The 23,633-nt window shown below is 42.4% G+C and overlaps 1 protein-coding gene across 2 annotated transcripts; it reads left to right on the top strand.

Annotated features, from left to right (window-relative positions):
* The first annotated feature begins 786 nt into the window (after nucleotides 1–786).
* LOC125454592 (immunoglobulin superfamily member 3-like) lies at nucleotides 787–21,424 on the top strand. Of its 2 annotated transcripts, XM_059648834.1 has the most exons (8): nucleotides 787–892; nucleotides 1,177–1,557; nucleotides 7,053–7,397; nucleotides 12,427–12,771; nucleotides 15,903–16,247; nucleotides 19,231–19,578; nucleotides 20,127–20,277; nucleotides 21,091–21,424. In XM_059648834.1, exons 2-7 carry the CDS (start codon nucleotides 1,212–1,214, stop codon nucleotides 20,273–20,275), a joined length of 1,878 nt encoding a protein of 625 aa, XP_059504817.1. In that variant the 5' UTR covers nucleotides 787–892; nucleotides 1,177–1,211; the 3' UTR covers nucleotides 20,276–20,277; nucleotides 21,091–21,424. The 2 variants fall into 2 exon arrangements, with proteins under 2 accessions (XP_059504817.1, XP_059504818.1); XM_059648835.1 differs by lacking the exon at nucleotides 787–892 and having other exon boundaries at nucleotides 1,154–1,557.
* Nucleotides 21,425–23,633: the final 2,209 nt, after the last annotated feature.

The following is a 23,633-nucleotide window of genomic DNA, read 5'->3' as shown; positions in this document are numbered from 1 at the left end:
ATGTTGCAGCTTTATGGAACTTTAGTTAGGCCACACTTGGAATATTGTGTTCAATTTGGGTCACCACACTACCAGAAGGATATGGTGGCTTTGGGGACAGTGCAGGACAGATTTACCAGGATGTTGCCTGGTTTGGAGGGTATTAGCTGTGAAAAGAGGTTGAAGTCATTTGCGTTGTTCTCACTGGAATGACAGAGGTTGAGGGGTGACCTGATAGAAGTGTGCAAGATTATGAAGGAGGGCATGGAGAGACTGGACAGTCAGAAGCTTTTTCCCAAGGTGGAAGATTCAGCTACTCGGGGGCATAAGTTTAAGATGTGAGGGGCAAGATTTAAAGGTGATGTACAAGGCGAGTTTTTTTTTACGCAGAGGGTGCTGGGTTCCTGAAACTCGCTGCTAGGGAAGGTAGAGGCAGTGGAGATGCGATAGCGTCATTGAAAGGCATATTAACAAATACATGAATAGAATGGGAATATAGGTCCCCGGAAGGTTAGGAGGTCTTTGTTATGATGGGCAGCATGTCGATGCAGGCTTGGAGGGCTGAAGGGCCTGTTCCTGAGCTGTAACTTTCTTTGTTCTTTGCAAAGATTTATCACTGTCTGGAGACTGTTTCGTCAAGCTGACATCGAGGTCTACAGGCTCGGAACACAGACAAGAAAACAAACTGTTTTCTGGGTACATCGTCAATTATTATGTCGCCAGCACCGATCCGTGCGACACTCCAATAGCTGCAGGCTGTCATTCTTAAAAGGACACGTTTCCCCAACTGTCTGTCTTCTCTTCAATGCCTATTCCTTTATCCATACTATTATCTGATCGTCTTATGCAGCCTAATGTGTGGGATCTTATTAAGAATGTTACTTAAGATCTCTTTTCTGAATACAGAACCAAGGTTTGTATTAGTGGGTGAGCTAATTCTTTATTCCCTATTATAAATTCCTCTTTTCTGATTGTAAGGGAATGATATTTATCTTCACCATCAGCCTCCGGGAACCGTTCGAATCAGTAACATGTTCCCCACAAAATTACTTCCTTAATCAAACATTAATCAATCCCTCCTTGGCTCTGTTGTTTTTCAGGCCAAAGACTACTGGGAGGGTGCCGTTAAATCCTAGTGGGAGTTTCGAACAAACAGACTGCTGTTCATTTATTGATTTATTTTTAACTATTTTTAAGATGCAAATTTCCCAGTCCTTCTCCAGTCTCCGATCATGGAACGAATCACCGAGGGTCACACTGCCCGGTTACAGTGCACCATGAGGAACGTCGCAGTGACACACATCGATGTTCACTGGTCCCGGGAGCGACCAGGAAGAAGGAGCGAGTGGATTTTGGTGCATTACTCGTGGAATTATGTACAACGGTACCTAGCTTATTACACATGGAATCACAAGCAGTGGTACTCAGGTTTGAAAACGCGATTCCAGTCTTCTAGAAACTCCTCCAGGAACAACTTCATTCTGACCATCACAAACGTGCAGCCCAGTGACACTGGGGTCTATTACTGCTCAATCTGGGGAAGGATCAGTGGTGGAGGGAGCCGGCTCATTGTAGACAGTAAGTAGCGTTTACACAACAAACCTCTCCAGCAATAACCTCTTGCCCAATGAATGATTTGGGGATCAGTTCATGATGAATAATCCTGAGGATTGGAGAGTAATCTCAGGGATGGATTCACTGTCAGGAGGAAGCTGAGCTCAGGTTCGATGTTGGTAGGTTTGTGGGAGAAAGGGTGTGTTTTTGTGATAATGGGAGGAAGATTTTGTGGGAAATGTGAAGCTTTGTCTTGCGGAATGACTGATATAAATTCCATTTGATTCACTAGAGTGTCAGTACCATTGGGCTGGATGAGCAGAGTCAGGGAGATTGCTCTGTCAGGCGCCACATCTGCAGGGAATCTCCCAGGGATTGGAAATGAACCATAGTTCACAAAGGGGCACACACATCTCTCTCCATTCAAGAGACATTTTTATTTGATCCAGGTTAAAGGGAGCCACTCCACATCGAGCACAGAGCAAGAGGAGGGGCTCACTCTTTGAATTATACATCACACAAACAGACCTGTCGTCCCAACCAGTCCCTGCTGACCAGAATCCCAAAATAAATGAGTCGTAACATCAGAGGCTGCACTGATGATGTTGCCCAGGAGGGTGTTGAAACATCTACACACGAGCGAACCGGCTCAGCGAACAAACCGACCACAGCATCCACAACCTGAGCTACAAATCTACTCAAGAACTTTAGTCCCATCTGCCTGCAATGGGCCCCTATCTTTCCAAACATCTCTTTTTCATGTCCTTATCTAAATGTCTTTGAGATGTCATAACTGTACCTGCATCCACCACTTCCTGTAGAAGCTCATTCCACACATGAGCCACTCTGTGTACTAATATTGCCCTGCATGCCTTTTAAAATCTTTCTTCTCTCACTTTAAACAGATGCCCACAATCTTGAAATCTCCACCCTAAGGAAATGACCTGCCTTTCACCTTATCTCCACCTCTCATGATTTCATAAATCTCACCCCTCAATCTCCTATGCTCCAGTGAAAAATGTCCCAGCATCTGACATCTCCCCACAATTGAAACCTTCCATTCCCAGCAACGGCTTGGTAAATCTCTTCTGACCCTTTCGAAACTTCATTACATTCTTCATATAACAATACACCAGAACTGGACACAATGCTCTAGAAAAGGTCACAGTAATGTCCAGTACAAGTTCAACATGATGTCCCAACTTCCATATTCAAAGGTCTGAGCAATGAGGCCAGCATGCTCAGTGCTTTCTAAAAGATCCTATTTATACATGATGCAAAATTCAAAGAATTATGTCCCTGAATTCCTTTGTCTTTCTGTTCTACAGCACCACCCAAGGCCCTGCTTTTAATTGTATAAGTCTTACCCTTGTTTGTTTGACCAAAATTCAATACCTTGCATTTATCAAAACTAAACGCCTCCTGCCACTCCTCAATGCACTGACCTAATTGATCGAGATCTCTTTGTAATCTTAGATGATCTTATACACTCTCCACTATACCACAATCTTGGTGTACTCCACAAATGTACCAACCATACCTTCTGTATTCTCATCTAAATCATTTCTATAAATGGCAGACAAAAGTGGACCCAGTACTGATCCCTGTATAACACTGCTGGTAACAGGCTTCCAGCCTGAGAAACAGCTCTCTAACATCACTCTCTGTCTCCTGCCATTCGGCCAAACTTGTATCCAGTTGGCAAGTCCACCCTGAATCCCAGGCGATCTAACTTTATTAATTAGTCTACCATGAGGAACCTTGTCGAAGACTTTGTTAAAATCCAAATAAACAATGCCTCCTGTGCTGCCCCTATCAATCTTCTTAGTTACTTCCTCAAAAACTCACTCAAGTTTGTGAGACAAATTTCCCTCACACAAAACCATGCTGATCATCCCTAATCATTCTTTGCCTCTCCAAATTCATATAAATCCTATATTTCAGAACCACTTCCAACTTAGCCACCACCGAAGTCAGACTCACAGGTCTATAGTTCCCCCAGATACATCCTTTCTTCATCAAAGGCACAACATTGACTACTCTCCAATCATTCAGTACATCACCTAGTTATGAATGACACAAATATTTTTGCATGGGGCCCTGAAATTTCTTTCCTAACTTCCCAAAAATTCCCACGATGCATTAGATCATGTCAGGAAGATCTATCTATCTTGATATTTTCCGAGGCCTACAGCACTTCCTCTTTTGTCAAACGAACTGTTTTAAAAACATCAATATTTATTTCCCGAAGTACTCCAGCTTCTATTGGTTTCTCCTCAGTAAAAAACTGACACAAAGTTGTCATTTAATCTCATCTTCTGAGGCTCAACACAAAGATGAACTCTTTGATCTTGAACAGGCCCTGCCCTCTTAATGTACTTGCAGAATCTCGTTGGATTATCTTGGACCTTACTTGCCAAGTCTATCTCATATCCTCTTTTTGCTTTCCTGATCTCCATCTTAACAAAGCCCTGACACTCTTTATACTGCTCAAGAGATTCATTTGAACCCAGTTGCTTACATCGACTGTGTATTTTGTTTTAAATCTTGACCATAACCTCAACATCTTTATTTATCCATTGTTTTCTAATCCTATCAGCCATACGATTCATTCTAATAAGAACATAATGACTCTGTCACCACATGACTTATCAGACATCCCTTTACTTGTGAACAGTCTATTTCAATCAAATTTTGACATTTCTTGTCTCATACCACTAAAATTTACCTTAGTCTGATTTTAAAAAATCTTTAATTTTTATGGAAGTCTTATTTTGTTTCCATAACAATTTAAAAATAAATAGAATTATTACCAACGATCACTTCGATCATTTGCCCAGTCTTATTACCTAAGTGAAGGTTATAGTTTGCTCCTTTTCTAATAGGAACATTTCAAGAAAATTTGACAAATTCTTCACAATCCAAATCTTTAACATGATGGCAGTCCCATATATATCTGAGATCTCTCTGCCTATTTGGTCCTCAATTTCCATCTGAACATTGGGGATCTAAAATACTATCTCATCAAGGTAATCATTCCCTTTTTATTTCTGATTTCAACCCATATATTTTCACTGAATGATTTTTCAGAAATATATTCTTTTGTTACAGTAGTAACTTTTTCCTTAATCATAAACTCCATTCCCACTTCACTTTTGCTTCAGTTTCGATCCTTCCTTTCGATCCATCCAAGCTCCCACAATTGAGACTGCGATTAAAGCTGGGACATTGTCATTATGCGACATTATACTCCAGCCATCTGAGCTACATGACTAGGGAAGAGTGATCACAGTATTCTGGGAGTTTCCAACATAATTAGCTGGAGTTTCGTGTTGAATATTGCTGAGAGCATGTCTTCACCCCTCCCCCCACCCCCATTCTGGTTCAGGTAGTTTCTGGGGTTTTCTCTTCTACTTGCCCCATTGTGGGTGAGTGGACAGCTAATATCAGATCAGAGTTAATGCAGAGAGATGTGAGGACACTCAGATTAGTTGGAGAAATGAGAGCAGTAGAGAAAATTTTAATTAGAAGTGCAATTCTAATGGATGTTTGGAGACAGACCAAGGTGTATACTTTTTAGTTTAAAAAAAAGTCATCAACTTCACACGGTAATGTAAGAACAACACTTTCAAATTCTGTAGCAAAAAGAAAACACTGAAGAGAAACTCATTTTCAGACAACATAAAAATATATGGCCTGTGAGAAACTGGAATATGAAACTGTTTGGCAATCTCTTGAATGAAGAAGTTTTGTCACATGATCAAAAATCTGTTACAGTTTACAAAATTCAAATTAACTTCCAATCAATCAAAGATGCCAAGAAAATATAAGAAATGGGTTTTATTGTTAAGTTGCTGGGCTGATTGATTTTGATTGCAGCCTAGCAACAGTTTCTGGGCTTGAGTTGCTGTGTGCTTTCACAGACCAAAAGGAGAGCAGCTGAATTAAAATGTCAAGCTGACCAAAAGCAGTGAGGAGAGATCCCTCTCTTCTGGTAAAAAAAACAGAAGGAAACTTCAAGCAGGCCCAGCTACACAATTTCTCCCTCTCAGTAAATAAAAGACAAGGAAAAAGCAGATAAGATCTCTTTACGTAGGATTTGTAAAGATAACATTTACAATATCAGAACTTCAAGTTATTTCCCGTTGGAATCTGAAATATGGTCAGGAGATCTCCCACCATGACATAACTTTCAAGAATCAGCCTCATTGACAAGAAATCGAAGGAATCTGAGAAGTCAACACATTCTACCTTTCGATGTAAGTTGCTTGCAGCATTGGAAAAGCCTTTCATTCTGGCCTTTTTTTTTAAAGAAACAACCTGAACTATTTCTGCAGAGCAGTGTTTCCTTGGCTGTGAATGAAGATATGTTTGAGATGAATGGAATATATTTTAATTGTAGACAGAAATGCGCTTGCTAATCACATTGTCTGCTTGTTTCAAGAATTTGTCTTGTTGATAATAAATACGTTGGTTTTGAGGTCATTTACCAAACTGTTTTGATTTTTTTTTAAACTTTGGACTGGAGGACAGATGAGAGATAAATTGGCTGTATTGTTGACTCAGTGTGGCTTTGCGGTCATTTGGGGCTTGATTACTCATGCACTCCCTCATAGAGTTTAAACTCTGTGATGTGAGTGTGTGGCTTCCATGTAATTTTAATATCATTTAGTTTGGAATTTGGATTTTGAACACATGGCATTTGGTTTTGGTCTCTGTACGTTTTGGTCTCTGTGAGTTTGAGGGAATTTAAATATTTACATGTTAATACTTCTGGAGTTATGATTTCGGTAAAACAAAAACCTGACAGAAAGAGTTCTTGGAGAGATAATGGGAATTTGTTTGCATTTTGAAAGATTTTATGAACAAACAAAGTAAACATTGAAATCGTTAGGGTGCTTTCAGGTTGATGGAATTGGATTGTTTCTTTTATGTTGGATCTTGGGTCAGTTAGTAATGAGGATACCCCCAGTCCCAAGGGATATCTAGTCCCAGTGAATACTCAGGGTTGCTGTGAACATGGCAGTTAGAGGATTGTGAGGAGACAGGCTCAGGGAAAGGTGACCATTTCAAGGAAAGCAGTGAACAGTATGGGAAGGGAATGAAATAGCTTCACAGAAGATGCTGCATTATCTGAGCAATGAATGGGTCACCAGATGGCGCTGGGATCAGGGAGAAGGGAATGGGAGACATGAGGAGCTCAGAGCCTCTGGTGGGGACAGAGAGTGGAGAGAACTTGAGCCTGGGAGTTGTAATCAGGAGCTACCCTTTGTTCAGGCAACATCACTCTACACACTGTCACTGCTGATCCTCTTTCAATATTTATAGTAACAGTTATTATAGTTATTTAATTACTGAATTAAGTTTTGTTTGATCTGCTGCAACTCCACTGGTTCTATCTGAAACCATTCCTTGACTTAATCTACAACTTGTTCCATCTGAAATGTTTGTTTGAAAACTGGCCGCACATTGTAACCCAGAGAATTGATTCTGAAATTCTTGATGTTTTTCCTTTAAAGGTACATCTGGTCTGGCCCTTCTCCAGTCTCCAATCCTTAAATGTGTCACTGAGGGTCACACTGCCCAGTTGCAGTGCACAATGAGGAATGCCACAGTGACACACACCGATGTTCACTGGTACAGACAAGAACCAGACAGTCATATGAAACTGCTTTTAACACATGAAAGAAATGGTTACATCCAATGGATCTCAGGTTTCATTGATCGAATCCAGCCTTCCAGAAATTCCTCTAGTAACAGCTTCATTCTGACCATCACAAACGTGCAGTCCAGTGATACTGGGGTTTATTACTGCTCAGCCTGGGGAAATGTCCCTGGTGGAGGAAGCCACCTCATTGTAAACAGTGAGTACAGTTTACATGTTAATCACCTCCAGTCTGTGAATGAATTGGAGATCAGTTTGTTATCAAGAAATCTAAGGAGGTGATAGGGAGATGGAGAGTGATATCAGAGATGGAATCACTGTGAGCAATAAGGTCGGTTCAGGTTCAGTAATTCCCTAAATTTGCCTCTGTCTGCAGTTAACCCCAGGCATCATCTATGGGTGTTAGTGCCAAGTGGCTGTTTGCTGAGCTGAAGGGAGAGTGGAAACAGCCTTGGGATGATTGGTGGAGGTGGAGGGATAGTGCAGTAATGGGGCAAATGGAAAGGTTGAGCAGGTTTTTGAGGGTGAAATGACAATTGCAAGACGTTTGGGAATGTTGCCCTGGGGACACAACAGAGATGATCAGAGTCTCGAGGCGATATGACTGGTGCTGAGAGGAAACTGAGAAGGGGATCAGTCAGACGGGTACCCTGAGAGAGCAGTGCCTGAATCTGCAATGTGAGTAGTGTTTCAGTTTCATTAGAGTTGGTGGGGGTGGGGGATGGGTGGGTGCAGCATCCTCCTCTCTAGAACACAGAACATCAAACTTAAAACATGGAATAGTTAAGCAAAGGAGCAGCACAGAAGTTATAACCACGACAATGTTAATTCAGAGACTTGGGTTTGAAAATCACCATGGCAGATGGTGGAATTTGAATTCACCAAAAACAGTCTGGGATTAAGGTTCTAATAATGATCATGAATCATTATTGATTATCAGAAAAAAACTCATCTCATTTACTGTGTCCTTTAGGGATAGAAACTGCCACTTTTACCTGATCTAGCCTACATGTGACTCCAGAGCCTCTCGACTTCGGTTGTGACTTAACTGCTCTCTGGGCATTAAGTGCTGGCAGAACTAGGGAAGTCCTCATCCATGAATAAATTATAAAAGGGCCCTCAGCCCACCATATCTATGCCAAATATGCTGCCATTCTAAACTCATCCCATCAGCCTACACATTGCCCATATCCCTCTATTCTCAGCCTGTTCATGGCTGTGTCTAAATGCTTCTTAAGCATTGCCAACTTATCTCTTCTACCACCTACAAGTGTGAGGTGATGCACTTTGGTAGGAGTAACCGGAAGGCAAAGTACAGGGCTAATGGTAAGATTCTTAGTAGTGTAGATGAGCAGAGAGATCTCGGTGTCCATGTGCACAGATCCTTGAAAGTTGCCACCCAGGTTGACAGGGCTGTTAAGAAGGCATACAATGTTTTAGCTTTTATTAATAGAGGGATCGAGTTCCGGAACCATGAGGTTGTGGTGAAGCTGTGCAAAACTCTGGTGCGGCCGCACTTGGAGTATTGTGTACAGTTCTGGTCACCGCATTATAAGAAGGATGTGGAAGCTTTGAAAAAGGTGCAGAGGAGATTTACTAGGATGTTGCCTGGTATGGAGGGAAGGTCTTACGAGGAAAGGCTGAGGGACTTGAGGCTGTTTTCATTAGTGAGAAGAAGGTTGAGAGCTGACTTAATTGAAACATAAAAAATAATCAGAGGGTTAGATAGGGTGGATAGGGAGACCCTTTTTCCGAGGATGGTGACGGCGAGCACGAGGGGGCATAGCTTTAAATTGAGGGGTGAAAGATATAGGACAGATGTCAGAGGTAGTTTCTTTACTCAGAGAGTCGTAAGGGAATGGAATGCTTTGCCTGCAACGGTAGTAGATTCGACAACTTTAGGTACATTTAAGTCGTCATTGGACAAGTATATGGACGTACATGGAATAGTGTAGGTTAGATGGGCTTGAGATCGGTATGACAGGTCGGCAGGCCGAAGGGCCTGTACTGTGTTGTAATGTTCTATGTTCTATATATGTTCTATGTTCCACCTTCGCAGCACATTCCTCTGTGTAAAACATTTGCCTTGCCTATCTCCTTTAAGCATTTCCCATCTCACCTTAAACGTATGCCCCCTGTGTATGATATTTCTACAATGTAAATAAAGACTTTGACTGCCCATGCTAAAATACTTTTATAAACTTCCATCAGATCATCCGTTGGTCTCCAATGCTCTAGCAGAAACAATCTGAGTTTGTCCACCCTCTCCTTATAGACTAATACACTTCAATTCAGCCAACATCCTGGTAAACATCTTTTGCACCCTCTCCAAAACCTCCATATCCTTCCTGTACTTTGACAACCAGAACTTCACACTGCGTTCCAAATGTAGTTAAACAAAACTTTTATGCAGCTGCATCATGACTCGCCAGCTTTCAATGCCCCAACCAATGAAGGCAGGCATGCCGTATGCCTTCTTTACCATGTTATCCACTTATTTGCCACTTTCAAGTATCTCTGGAGTTGCATCCTAAGGCCTCTCTGTATATCAATGCCCGAAGGATCCTGCCATTTACTGTATACTTTCCTCTTACATTTGACCTCTCAAACTGCATCACCTCACACTCGGCCACATTAAACTCCATGTTTTATTTCTCTGCCCAACATTCCAAAGAAGCAATATCCTGCTGCATCCTTTGACAAATTTCCTCATGATCCACAACTCTACCGATTTTCATATAGTCTGCAGGTTAATAATCATTCCACCTGCATATTCATCCAAATTATTTCTGTATATGACAAACATTAGATGCCCCAGTACTTGTCCTTGTGGAACACCACTGGTCACAGACCTCCAGATAGGAAAACACCCATCTGTCTTCTTTCACCAAGCCAATTTTATATTCAACTTAGAGATAATGAGAACTGCAGTGGCTGGAGAATCCAAGATAACAAAGTGTGGGGCTGGATGAACATAGCAGGTCAAGCAGCAGCATCTGATGAAGGGTCTAGGCCCGAAACGTCAGCTTTTATGCTCCGAAGATGCTGCTTGGCCTGCTGTGTTCATCCAGCCCCACACTTTGTTATCTTATATTCAACTTACCATGAATCCCATGTGACTTAATCAGCCCAACATTAGAGGCGTTGTCAAATGTTTCAGTAACAACTGTGCAGACAACACCCACTACTCTATCCTCATCAACACCCACTACTCCCACTCCATGGAGACTCTTTGCGTCATTCTCACTTCTTGCCTTCCCATTTATTTTTGTGCCATTTACAAACTTGGCTGCCATAGACTCACTAACCTTATCAAGTCATTGATATATATTGTCAATAATTGTGGTCCCAGCACTGAGCCCTGTGGCAGGTCACAAATTATGGGTTACTATCCTAAAAATGCCACCTTTATCCCAACCCTCTGTCATCGTTTAGTTCGCCACTTGTCTATCCATACTACCTGCAACACCAAGGAATCTCAACTTATTCAGTAGCCTAATGTGTGGTGCCTTATCAAAAACATTTTGAAAATCCAAATGCTTTACATTGACTGGATTCCCTTTATCTATCCTGCTTCTTACCTCATCAAAAAATCCCAGTCAATTTCTGTGACATTATTTATCCTTAATGATATCATTATGATTCTGTTGGATCATATTTTATATTTCTAAATGTTCTACTGATACCATCGTCATCACCATCACTATCAGCATCATCGTCATCACCATCACCATCACCATCTTCACTATCTCCGTTATTATTATTGCTGCTATTACTGGGAGGGAGCTGCCAGTTACTAGTGGTGTACCGCAAGGGTTGGTGTTGGGTCCACTGCTGTTTGTCATTTTTATAAATGACCTGGATGAGGGCGTAGAAGGATGGGTTAGTAAGTTTGCAGACGACACTAAGGTCGGTGGAGTTGTGGATAGTGACGAAGGATGCTGTAGGTTGCAGAGAGACATAGATAAGCTGCAGAGCTGGGCTGAGAGGTGGCAAATGGAGTTCAATGCAGACAAGTGTGAGGTGATGCACTTTGGTAGGAGTAACCAGAAGGTAAAGTACTGGGCTAATGGTAAGATTCTTGGTAGTGTAGATGAGCAGAGAGATCTTGGTGTCCATGGACACAGATCCTTGAAAGTTGCCACCCAGGCTGACAGGGCTGTTAAGAAGGCATACAGTGTTTTAGCTTTTATTAATAGAGGGATCGAGTTCTGGAACCAAGAGGTTATGGTGAAGCTGTACAAAACTCTGGTGCGGCCGCACTTGAAGTATTGTGTACAGTTCTGGCATTATAAGAAGGATGTGGAAGCTTTGGAAAGGGTGCAGAGGAGAATTACTCGGATGTTGCCTGGTATGGAGGGAAGGTCTTACGAGGAAAGGCTGAGGGACTTGAGGCTGTTTTCATTAGAGAGAAGAAGGTTGAGAGGTGACTTAATTGAAACATATAAAATAATCAGAGGGGTAGATAGGGTGGATAGGGAGAGCCTTTTTCCTAGGATGGTGACAGTGAGCACGAGGGGGCATAGCTTTAAATTGAGGGGTGAAAGATGTAGGACAGATGTCAGAGGTGGTTTCTTTACTCAGAGAGTAGTAAGGGAATGGAACGCTTTGCCTGCAACGGTAGTAGATTCACCAACTTTAGGTACATTTAAGTCGCCATTGGATAAGCATACGGACGTACATGGAATAGTGTAGGTTAGATGGGCTTGAGATCGGTATGACAGGTCGGCACAACATCGAGGGCCGAAGGACCTGTACTGTGCTGTGAAGTTCTATGTTCTTTACTCCTGCAGCCCATGTGCTGTGGGTTTACCCACAATGCTCTTAGGGAGGAAGTTCTAGGATTTTGACTGAGTGACAGAGAAAGAATAGTGATATATTTTCAAGTCAGGATGGGAAGTGGCTTGGGGGAGTGGAACTTGTTGGGGATAGTGTTCCTATGTATCTGCTGCCCTTGTTCTTCTAGAAAATGGCACATCTAGAATGGTGATGAGATTCTGAAGGGAGTTAAGAAGTATGATTTGGCATCATATTATTTATTTAACTTCTGTCATGGCTTTTATTTTATCTGAATCAGTCACAGATGTAGCTCAATAATTTAGTGTAACAGTGTGTTCTTTCTGTTTAACTGAAAACTCCTACTACCCTGTCAGATCCTTTCAATGCAGCAATATGGAGGATCTGCTCTTATGGAAATAAACTTATTATTATTATCTTTTCCTTGGAAGGTATCACTGGCCTGGCCCTTCTCCAATCTCCGAGGCTGGAACATGCCACCGAAGGTCAAACTGCCCAGTTACAGTGCACCATGAGGAATGCTGCAGTGATACATATCGATGTCCATTGGTACTGGCTGTCTCTGAACCAAATTATGAAGCAGATTTTAACACATCCGAGAAGTGGCTCCACACAATGGAGCCCAGGATTCACTGAGCGATTCCAGCCTTCCAGAGATTCTTCCCATAACAGCTTCATTCTGACAATCACAAATGTACAGCCCAGTGACACTGGGGTCTATTACTGCTCAGTGCAGGGACGGATCTATGGGAGAGGAATCCTGCTAAATATCACCAGTAAGTAGAGATAACATCCTCCAGCAAAAACTGCTAGCCCAATGAATGAAATTTCTCGCAATGCCAACATCCCGCTTACCTTCTCTGGACCCACTCCACCGTCAGCACATCCTTCCTTAAAGCCTATTGTTAGAAATAAAGCCACATAAAATCATTGAAAAAAAATCTTTTAATAAATTCGGACCACTTGAGGTGCTCAGAATTTAGTCTAAAAAGTAAAGCTATTTTCTTTAAAAATAGCTTTTTAAAAATATTTGTGATCAAGTCGATTGAGGAGGTGATGGACAGTGATTTCAGGGATGGATTCACTGTGGGGAGGAAGCTGAGCTCAAGTTCAGCAATTGTTTCATTTGCTTTGTGAGATGTGGGTGTCAGCTTGGCCAGCATTTATTGCCCACCCTTATTGCGCTTGAGAAGGTGGCAGTGAACAGCTTTCTTGCGCCACTGCAGTGACCCATTGGTTTCCATTCCTGGTTTTAGATTTGGCTCCTACGCAGACCCTGTTAAGTGGTTCTTCAAAAGCTGTGATCAGAATCAAAGGTGAAGTTTTAATTCAGGTTTGGGGATCCCCTAAGTCCTGATATGGACCAGCTTGTCTGGTAAAATTTAACATCTTTACATAATCCTGACCAAGAAAAATGTTGCAATATTTTAGATTGTTTGCTGCTTATCTGTAAATGTTTGCCGTTGTAATTTCATGAACTAATTTGTAATATTTTATTCTGATCCTCGGGTTGAGCAATTTACATGGTGGCAAGGTGGCACAGCGGTTAGCACTGCTGCCTCACAGCACCTCGAACCTGGTTTTGATTCCACCCTCAGGAAATTGCTTGTGTGGAGTTTGCACATACTCCCAGTGTGTGTGTGGGTTTCGTCCGATTTCCTCCCACAGTCCAAACATGTGCAGGTTAGGTGGATTGGCCACGCTGTTCCCCGTAGTGTTCAGGGATGGATAGATTAGGTGAATGCGGGAATGCGGCTGGGTGGGATGTTCTGAGAGTCAGTGTGGACTCATTGGGCCGAAGTGCCTGTTTCCACACTGTAGGGATTCTACGATTCTATGACCTGGTGGACCTCTGTCCGTTCCTCAACTCCTGGTACTTGGGCAGGCTTCATTTCATCATTAATACTTTGTCTTTCAAGTAATAACACTCTGGGACTGCTTGTGATTCCAATTCTGAGGAGGCTGTTTTATAAAACTGTACCAATGCAGGATCCAGTTTCTTATATTTATGTTCAAGAAGATATTGTGAACATATCAGCCGAATTCTCTTTGTCTTCATTCTTTTCAGCTGCATTTTTGAAAATTGATTCTGGTAACAGAAATCCCAAACCTTTTAGATTGACTCCTTTTCCCATGGGCATACCTCTATGAACCCGACTTGCCTCCTTGATTTGAACATTGAAGGAAATAGCTTTACTTTTGAGGCTGAATTCTGAGAACCTCAAGTGGTCTGAATTTATTAAAAGATTTTTTTTTCAATGATTTTATGTGGCTTTATTTCTAACAATAGGCTTTAAGGAAGGATGTGCTGACGGTGGAGTGGGTCCAGAGATGGCAAGCGGTTTGTTGGCATTGCGAGAGATTTCAAGTGCAGGATAATGCATGGCTTAGAAAGGGCAGATGCTGGGATGTTCTTTCTGTTAGGCAGGGAGACTAGGACCCATGGGCACAGCCTTAGAAGTAGAGGGGATAAATTTAAAATGGAAATGAGGAGACATTTCTTCAGCCAGAGAGTGGTGGGCCTGTGGAATTCATTGCCACGGAGCGCAGTGGAGGCCGGGACGTTAAATGTTTTCAAGGCAGAGATTGATAAATTCTTGATCGCACAATTAATCAAGAGCTGTGGGGAGACTGCAGGGAAGTGGAGTTGAAATGCCCATCAGCCATGGCATAGTGGACCCGATGGACTGAATGGCCTTACTTCCACTCTTATGTCTTATGGTATTAGGAGCAAGGATGTGTTATTGCAAATGTACAGGGCCTTGGGGAGACCACACCTGGAATATTGTGTCCAGTTTACTGTGGAAGAATGCTCTTGCTGTTGAGGGAGTGCAGCGAAGGTTTACTAGGCTGGTTCCGGGGATGGTGGGTCTGATGTATGAGGAGCTACTGACTAGTTTAGGATTGTTTTTGCTGGATCTCAGATGAATGACGGGGTATCTCAAAGAGACTTTTAACATTCTGATAGGACTGGACAGGATAGATGCAGGGAAGGTGTTTCCAATGTTGGGCATGTCCAGAACCAGGGGTTACAGTATGAGGATTTGGGATAGACCATTTAGAACAGAGATGAGGATACATTCCTTCACCCAAAGAATGGTGAGCCTGAAGTAGTTGATGTAAAAACATTGAATGTATTCCAGAGGCGACTAGATAGAGCACTTGCGGTGATCAGGATAAAAGGTTGTGGGGTGAAAGCAAGATTAGGCTATTGAGTTGGATGATCTGCCATGATTATGATGAATGGCAGAACAGGCACAAAGGGCCAAATGGCCTCCTCCCATCTTCTATGTTTCTCTGTTCACATTGATGACCGGGGGATGAAGGGAATGTCACATGAAGAGCAGTTGAGGACTCTGATTCTATGTTGGATGGAGTTCAGAAGGCTAAGGTGTGATCTGATTGAAACCAACAGAATACTGGGAGGCCTGGATAGAGTTGTCATGGAGAATATATTCCCACATGTAGGAGAGACCGTGGCCTGAGAGCACAGTCTCAGTGTGAAGGGGTAACCCTTTATATTTGAGATAAGGAGGAATTTCTTCAGCCAGAAGGTGGTGAATCTCTGAAACTTATAGCCACAGAAATCAGTGGAGGCCAATTCATTAGGTGTATTGAAGAGAGAGATTGAAAGCTTCTTGATCAGTTAGGGTATCAAGTATTTCAGGGACAAGGCAGGAGAATGGAGTTGAGAAACAATGATCCCCTGTTGGATAGCAAATCAGACTTGAGAGGTTGAATGGTCTAATTCCGCCCCTTTATTTGGTGGCCTGATGGTCCAAAATCTCTTGTTTATTTTGAGTAATTAACCTCTGATTCATATTTACAATCTGTTCTTTATTTATGACTGTGAACTGTTCTTCAAGTTCAGACTAGTGTTAATTTATTCACCCTTTTTGCCCTAAAGGTGAAAATGTCCCAGTCCTTCTCCAGTCTCCGAGCCTAGAACGTGCCACTGAGGGTCACAGTGCTCAGCTACAGTGCACCATGAGGAAGGCTGCAGTGACACACACTGATGTTCACTGGCATCGGGAGCAACCAGGAAATAGCATGGAGTGGATTTTAACAGATGACGTAAGGAACATCACACAATGGAGCCCAGGATTCATTGAGCGATTCCAGTCTTCCAGAGACCCTTCCAATAACAGCTTCATATTGACCATCACAAACGTGCAGCCCAGTGACACTGGGGTCTATTATTGTAATGTGTGGGGAGATATCAGTGGGAATGGATCCCAGCTGACTGTAATGGGTATGTCCTGTTTATCTTACCACAATCTAACCCAGTAATCGCTTCCACTTGGATTAATTGGAATTGAGGAAATGTCAAGTTCCTCTGGTAAAGTGAAAGCAGGGAGGTCAATATAAGCACAGAGCTGTTACTTTCTCTTGTATTATTCACTGATAGAATAAACTGTTTCTTCTCTTGGACCAGTTCTTCAATCTCAAACTCTTTCTCATATCTCTGTCTTTCTGCTTCTCCATCTCATTTCTTCTCAGTCATTTCAGATGGTAGAGATTGTAAGTTCAAACATTACTGTTGGAAGAACTTTGGTGAGTACTTGCAGGACATCATGTAGATGGTACACCCACGAATCAGTGTTAAAGGAAGGAAATGTTGAAGATGTTATATGGAGTGCCAATCAAGTGGCTGCTTTGTCTTGTGTGGTGAGAGGTTTCTTGAGTGTTGGAGCTGAACTCACCCAGACAAGTGGTTCCATCATACTCCCGATTTCTGCTTTGTAATTAGATGCGAGGCAGGCTGTGGAACTCAGAGTTCCTCAAAGCTCCTCACCTCAACCTGCTGTTGTAGCCATAGTTTTTATTATGCTGCTGTTATGGACCAGACCAAACCCCTCAAAATATACTAAGAAGATAGCTAGATCCGAACATTTTCTTATTTAAAAGGCAAATGCTAAGTGTTGTGTTCTAGATGCCACTCGATTGGTCAAACCTCCATGTTTGAAGCAAAACACTTCATTCATACATGACAGTTCAAAGAGAAAAATGAAGAAGTTGGGACAGCTTAACTCTATTGGGAAATATAACAAAGTAATAAATTATTTAAACTACTAAACAGTAACTGTTCCAATACAGTAACATCCCATAAACACAGCCTTGGTAAAGACAAATTCATTGAAATGGCTTGTGTCCTCACATGTGATGCTCCAGTCCAGGTGAAAAAGCATCATGAGAAAATTCTGAGAGAAAGAGAGAGATAGTGGGAGGGAGAGATAAACTGCAGTTTGTCATCCCTGACTTTAAGACCCAGCAGCAACTACTACTGAAAAACTAAAACTAAAACGTTTGGTCTTGTGGCAGCTTGACCCCACCCATTCAGGCTGGTTCTATTGTTCCAACTTTAAAAAAATACTCAAGACCTCACAAGCTGTTTAATTTATTGCATTCAAACAAACAAACCTTCGTCTTCAAACCTCTCTTCAAAAAACAAAACACGACGCATGAAACCTCTCAAAGCCATGGTACCGTCAGTCTGCTGAAGTTAATTGATGAAGGAGAAAACAGAGTTAACATTTTGGGTCCGGTGACCCTTCCTCAGAACTGATGGTGAATCGGAAAACATCAGTTTATATGCGGAAAATAGGGAGGTGGATGGGGTAGGGAGTAAACAACAGGATAGAGCCCAAAGACAGAGAAAGACAGTCGGACAGACAAGGGGGTTGATAGCAATCAGGCTGGGAAGGTGCATAGTTGTTCTTGGGGATTGTGAGTGATTAATAATAGAAGGTGTGTAATGGCAGATTATGTGTGTGGGGCGGGGGGACTAGGACATTGGAGAGTTTAAGCCTGAACATTATTGAACTCAATGTTGAGTCCGGAGGGCTATAGGGTACCCAAGCAGATAATGAGGTATTGTTCCTCCAGCTTATGTTGGGTTTCACTGGAACCACTGCAGCAAGCCAGAGACAGAGATGTTGGCCGTGGAGCAGGGTGGTGCATTGAAGTGGCAGGTCACAGGTAGTTCAAGATCTTTTTTGCGAGCAGAATAGAGCCTGCCATTGCACACCACCTGTTGTTCATCATTAATAATCCCCATTCACAACTGTTCTCCTTCAGCAATGCTGCTAGACCTGCTGAGCTTTTCCAGCAACTTGTTTTTTGTTCCTTATTTACAGCATCCGCAGTTCTTTTGGGTTTTATTTCGCTCAAGTTAATTGACAGGTGAAGAGTGACTCAGAGAAGTTTTTCTTATTTTTGGATAGGATGTGGGCATCTCTGGCAAGGCCAGAATTTGGTCTGCATCGCGAACTGCCTTCAAACTGTGTCTCTGAGCTGGTTATTTCAGCGGGAAATCAGAACAGACCACATTGCACTGGATCTAGAGTCACACACAGGCCAGACCAGATAAGGATGGCAGATTTCCTTCCCTGAAGGATTTAGAGAATCCAATGATTTTGACAAAAATTGATGGGAACACAGGAATTCAGGTGACATGTTCCAGCTCTCAGTTAGCCTGGAATTGTTGTGTATTGTTATGTTATAACTCGCTGTAACTAAATACAACAAACAGGCAAATGGATGTTGCCCATGAGAAGCCTGGGTGGTAGAAGGTGTGATTCTGTAATTATCTAACACTCTATTCTTGTAGTGAAGGGTTCTATGCCAAGGATGCACACAGTAATGGTTTCTCAATGTCGCTCCATCAGCCTGTATTTATCATTAATAACAGAGATCGGAGAGTTTAACAGAATGGCATCCAGGGAACGTATCTGGAGTAAACAAAAACAGATTTGCTGGAAACGCTCCGGTCTGGCAGCATCTGTGAAGGGAAAAACAGAGTTAACGTTTCGGGCCTGGTGACCCTTCCTCAGAACTGATGATGGCTGGGAAAATATCAGTTTATATGCCTGAGCTTTTCCAGCAATATTGGTTTGGTTCCTGATTTACAGCACCCACAGTTCTTTCAGTTTTTATATCTGGAGTAAATATTTCAGGCTTGAGGATGTCGGATTTGAGTTGAGGAGCTGAAGCCTGAGCTGCAGACATTGTGTCAAATCAGGGAAGGGGAAAGTTTCCTGAAAACCTTTCTCCAAAGGGTGCTCACATCCCTTGGATTAGGGAATTGGAGATGAGACATGGCTCAGGGACAAGAAGCTGTGATAGCAGGCAGAGCCGGTATGGGTCATAATCTACAAATCATCATTGAAACTGGAGGAGATTTTAGAAAATATTACAGCTCAATTTACATTATTTCTTCTCTTCAATATGAACAGATCCATTGGCTGATCCAGTCCTCATTCAGTATCCAGTGGCCAGCAAGGTACCAGAGGGTGAAACTGTCGAGTTCCAGTGTGCCATGTACAATGCCAGTGTGAATGACACTGATGTCCACTGGCACTACCAGCGACCTGGCAGCAACAGAGAGTGGGTGATAAGCCAGTTTGTGAATGGCACCCTCGCCAAGGCCCAGAGTTTCCACGATCGTGTTCACGTTTCCAGGAATGTCAGCAGGAACAGTTACATTCTGAGACTTGTGAATGTGACTGTCAATGATACTGCTGTGTTCCGTTGCAGTGTGTGGAGCTACGTCGATGGAACAGGGAGCCAGCTTGATGTAACTGGTAAGGCAATGGGAGGGAATGCCGGTGTGAACAGGGAAGGGAGCACACAGCTGCTGTGCTTTATCAGTGGAGGGGCAGAATGGTCATCAAGGCCAGGTATTCCTAAGGCAGGATAGTGAGTAATTTGGTGGGGAAACTGCAGGGGATGGTGTTCCCATGTATCTGTTGCCCTTGTCCTTCTATATAGAGGAGGTCGTGGGTTTGGAACATCCTGTCTGATTTTCTTTGGTGAGCTTCAGCAGTGCATCTTGTATGTAATACATACTGCTGTTTTTGAGCATTGGTGGCGGAGGGAGTGAATGTTTTTGGCTGTGGTTCCAGTCAAGTGGGTTACTTTCTCCCGGCTGGTGTTAGGTTTCTTGAGTGTTGTTGGAACTGCACTCACCCAGCAGTCCATCACTCTCCTGACTTGTGCCTTATCGATAGTGGACAGGCTTTGGAGATAGGGAGGGGAGTTAATATCCTGAGGAACTCAGAATTATGTTGTTGAAGTTGTTAGACACTGGTCAGACTAAAGTGATTGTGTGTGTGATTCTGATATTTTGCAGAAGACTCTTCTTATGGTAGTCCCCGGACTTCAAAGCACAGTTTATTCATTGGCACCATTCTGGGCTTCGCTATTATGATCTGCATTGTCCTGCTCACATTTCTCCTTCAGAAAAAAAAGCTGTGCTCATCAGTAAAGGACTCCACATAAGGGTAAATCCCATTCCATCTTAGGTTTGATTCTGTCACTGCACAGTTATTGTTTATGACATTGAGGTGATTGTTTTTAGTGAGTGCTGATATTCTCACTGCACTGTACAGATCCATTGTCACTGGTGGATCAGTGACTGTTGAGGCCATCCCGCACATCCAGATGCCCAGTCGCTGCTAGTTTGCTTCTTCTGTGGTATCATACGTCCTTCAGTGCCAGGCCGCAGACTCCTTCTGGTGACAGTCAGAAAGCTTTGAATAGGTCAAGCATTAGATATCCCCTGCAGGATCCCCAGTAGGCACCAGATCAATACCACAGAGCCCAGTGTTGGGGTCCGCCTTCATGCTGGTGGCTCACTGGCAGGACAGTGTCTACTGCTGGGAAGGCCAAGGGAGTGTCAGACCACTCGGTCCAACAATCTGTGCTGGTCTTTCACTTCCACATCAGCAGAAATCCCAAGCCACATTTCTCTGTCCTATCCTGTCCATTCAATCCCATTTATCCTCACACCATTTTCCAATCAAATCTTCAATGTTAACATTGATTGTAACTCTTCCATTAATCTGCTGTGACCTCCCAGAACCTCCCCACCCTCTGGGTGAATGGATTTGCAGAGTGTCTGGACTCAATCATTTCTGTTGTATTTTTTATCCATGATCCTTCATTCTTCAGCCCCTCGACAGACTGTTTCCAACCTGTTCATTGTCCCTTTAATGCATTTTATGCCTGTGTCCTTCCAATGATTTAATGAGATTCTGAAGCCTTTCTTTGTATTTGTTTGTACTTATACCAGCCATTTGATTGTCTTGTTGCAGTTCTCTTTCTCAGTTTACTCTCGGTCTTAACCAGCTGAAAGTGCAGTGAGTTTCTTGACGAAATCTCTCCATTCCACAGACAGGATCAGCAACAACTTGGTCAAGTTTCCCACAATGCTGTCTAGATGTGGTGAATGTTTTTCCTGTTTTGTTCACACAAATTCTGCTCTTTTTAGCAAATGATCCAAGTTTCCGGATCATCCATTTTGTCTTTTTGGCTGATGTGAAAAGCCTGTGGTGCATTGCGTAAAATCCATCAGCCCCGACAGTATGATGATCCCAGTGTTATTTTGTAGTAAATGTTCAATAAATCTAATGTGTGACATTTATTTAGGAGCCCTGTTGAAGAGCAGAATGCTGTGTAAGAAACAGTAAATGTATATCAAACTAATTTAATCTTTGTCACGATGTTAGGCAAGAATTATTCTTTGTTCCAAAAATGAGCTTTACGTGGTTAGATTCCTGATGTAATCAAGAAGCTCATGGTTCAGCCAATTCATTTGCCTGATTAACTCAATATGTCATCATTGTCAGTCACTGAGACATATTCGTACAGGACTTTGTTTTATAACAATTGAAATTAAGTGCATTCCACCAAAGAGAGAGGAAAAACAAAACAAATCACACTGTGTATCCATTTATTTCATTGAGAAGAACTTGAACACTTGAATCAGAACATTATTTCACCAACATTCCCATTACTGTCCATGACAGATACTCGAGTCTAGAGAAGTTATACTCCAATTTCAACTCTTTATTTTCCAAAAAGCCAACTCCTGCCCATTTCTCTGTTTTGAACAATCAAATTAATTTTGTATTTTTTTCTCTGAATCCAATTGCGTGAAGCTATCACTGTTCCAGTGGTTCAACTGCTTTAAAAAAAAGCTCTGAAGGTTTCTGTCCCAAATTCTCCTTGTGTGAAAAAATTCCCAAACTGGAAAAACATTGCTGCTCTCGTGACTGGTTTCTTCTCCACTGAACACTTCAGCTGGGAGAGAAATTCAAACTTCATTCTGAATTCAACTCTTTTCTTTTCAATTTAATATCGGGGATTTTTTTTGAAATGAACTCAAAACAAAATTAAAAGCTTAATGCATTTACATTGCTTGTCATGAACTCAGAAATATATCTAACTTATTTCCGTAAAATGCCAGATGTTCACCCAACACCCTGATGGCACTCACATATCTTTTTGGAGCAACTGCATTGAATCACTGTTCCAGAATGACCTTCTAACCATTTAAAAGAATCCCCACAAAACTAAGCTTTGTTCATATATGGCTCTTTTAAAATCATTCAACGTTTCAAAACTGATATATTTTACACACCATTCATCAGGAAAAAAAACAAAAACGTAGAGAGCATTGATAAGGAGAAATGTTTTCACTGGAGATTGTTGCTGGGATCTGTAACACTCGATCTGAAAAGGTGTTTGAGACTGATTCCATGAGGAATTTGAAGAGGGTTTTGGACAAACATTTGAGGATGACTGACATCAAGAGTTATTGATAAAGACCAGGATTGTGTGGTTAAGGACAATGACACTTTCAAAGGTCTAATATGGGTGTGATTGGCTGATGGTCCTCTCTCTGTGCTGAGTGTCTAGAATTGGCATGATGACCATTTTAACGACAGCAGTACCCAGGATTTCCATCAGCTGCCTCCCCCTAAAACTACCCAAAATGACACTGGCAATTTCCCTCACTTTCCTTCCCAGTTTAAAGAGCTCAATCATGACTTGACTCCGTTCTGAAGAGGTCTCATTGTATTTTCTTTCAGATTGAACACACAGCAGTGAGCAAGCAGCAGTTGCTCCTGTTGTGGTAAGGAAATGGGACACAGCTGTTGGTTTTTGCAGCATTTTTCATGCACGGACTTTAAGAAACAGGGGCCACATCATTGCGGAACTTCAGTATCACCAGAACGCTTACAAATCGTAACTTGTAACAAACAGAAAGTCTCTGTTCCACAACAGGCTCAGATAGAAAATGATCAGAGAGAAAACAATCATTCCCTTCTTTTTAAGCCAGACTCTCTCAGACCCTGAGATTACAGGGTCCTGAGACAGTGCAGCAGCTCAGCATGCGGGTGTAAGATGCAAGACACAGTGCAGTCTGTCACTGAGATTATTTGGAGCTATTTCTGCTGCTGTCTCTAGTGTTGCGCAGAACAACAGCAGGGGCATTGTGGAAACAGCTTGAATTGTGAGTTGCCTCCAGGTTCCAGCCCATTCTGATTTAGAATCTCAGCCCTTCAGGGTCTGCTTACTGGAATTTCCCATTTAACCGCCAGCAATGGGCCGATTGACAGTGCCAGGCAGAGCTGAGCTTGATCAGGTTGAGGCAAAGTGTGCCTTAAATTGGATACACTTGACATTGTTGGGAAAAATAATGATTGACAGGCTGTTCATTAAAGTTTGAACTCCCCAGAACCTTGCCTGGGTCTCAGGTTTAGACCCATTCCTGCTTCTCAATGTGATGGGCTCAGTTTCTGTTTTCATTGATGCTTTAGCCTTGCCTGGTCATGCAGTTTGTGTTGGTTTT

Source organism: Stegostoma tigrinum, chromosome 9 (assembly GCF_030684315.1).
Source record: "Stegostoma tigrinum isolate sSteTig4 chromosome 9, sSteTig4.hap1, whole genome shotgun sequence".
Lineage (NCBI taxonomy): Eukaryota > Metazoa > Chordata > Chondrichthyes > Orectolobiformes > Stegostomatidae > Stegostoma > Stegostoma tigrinum.
This window is presented reverse-complemented; position numbering and strand designations above follow the sequence as displayed.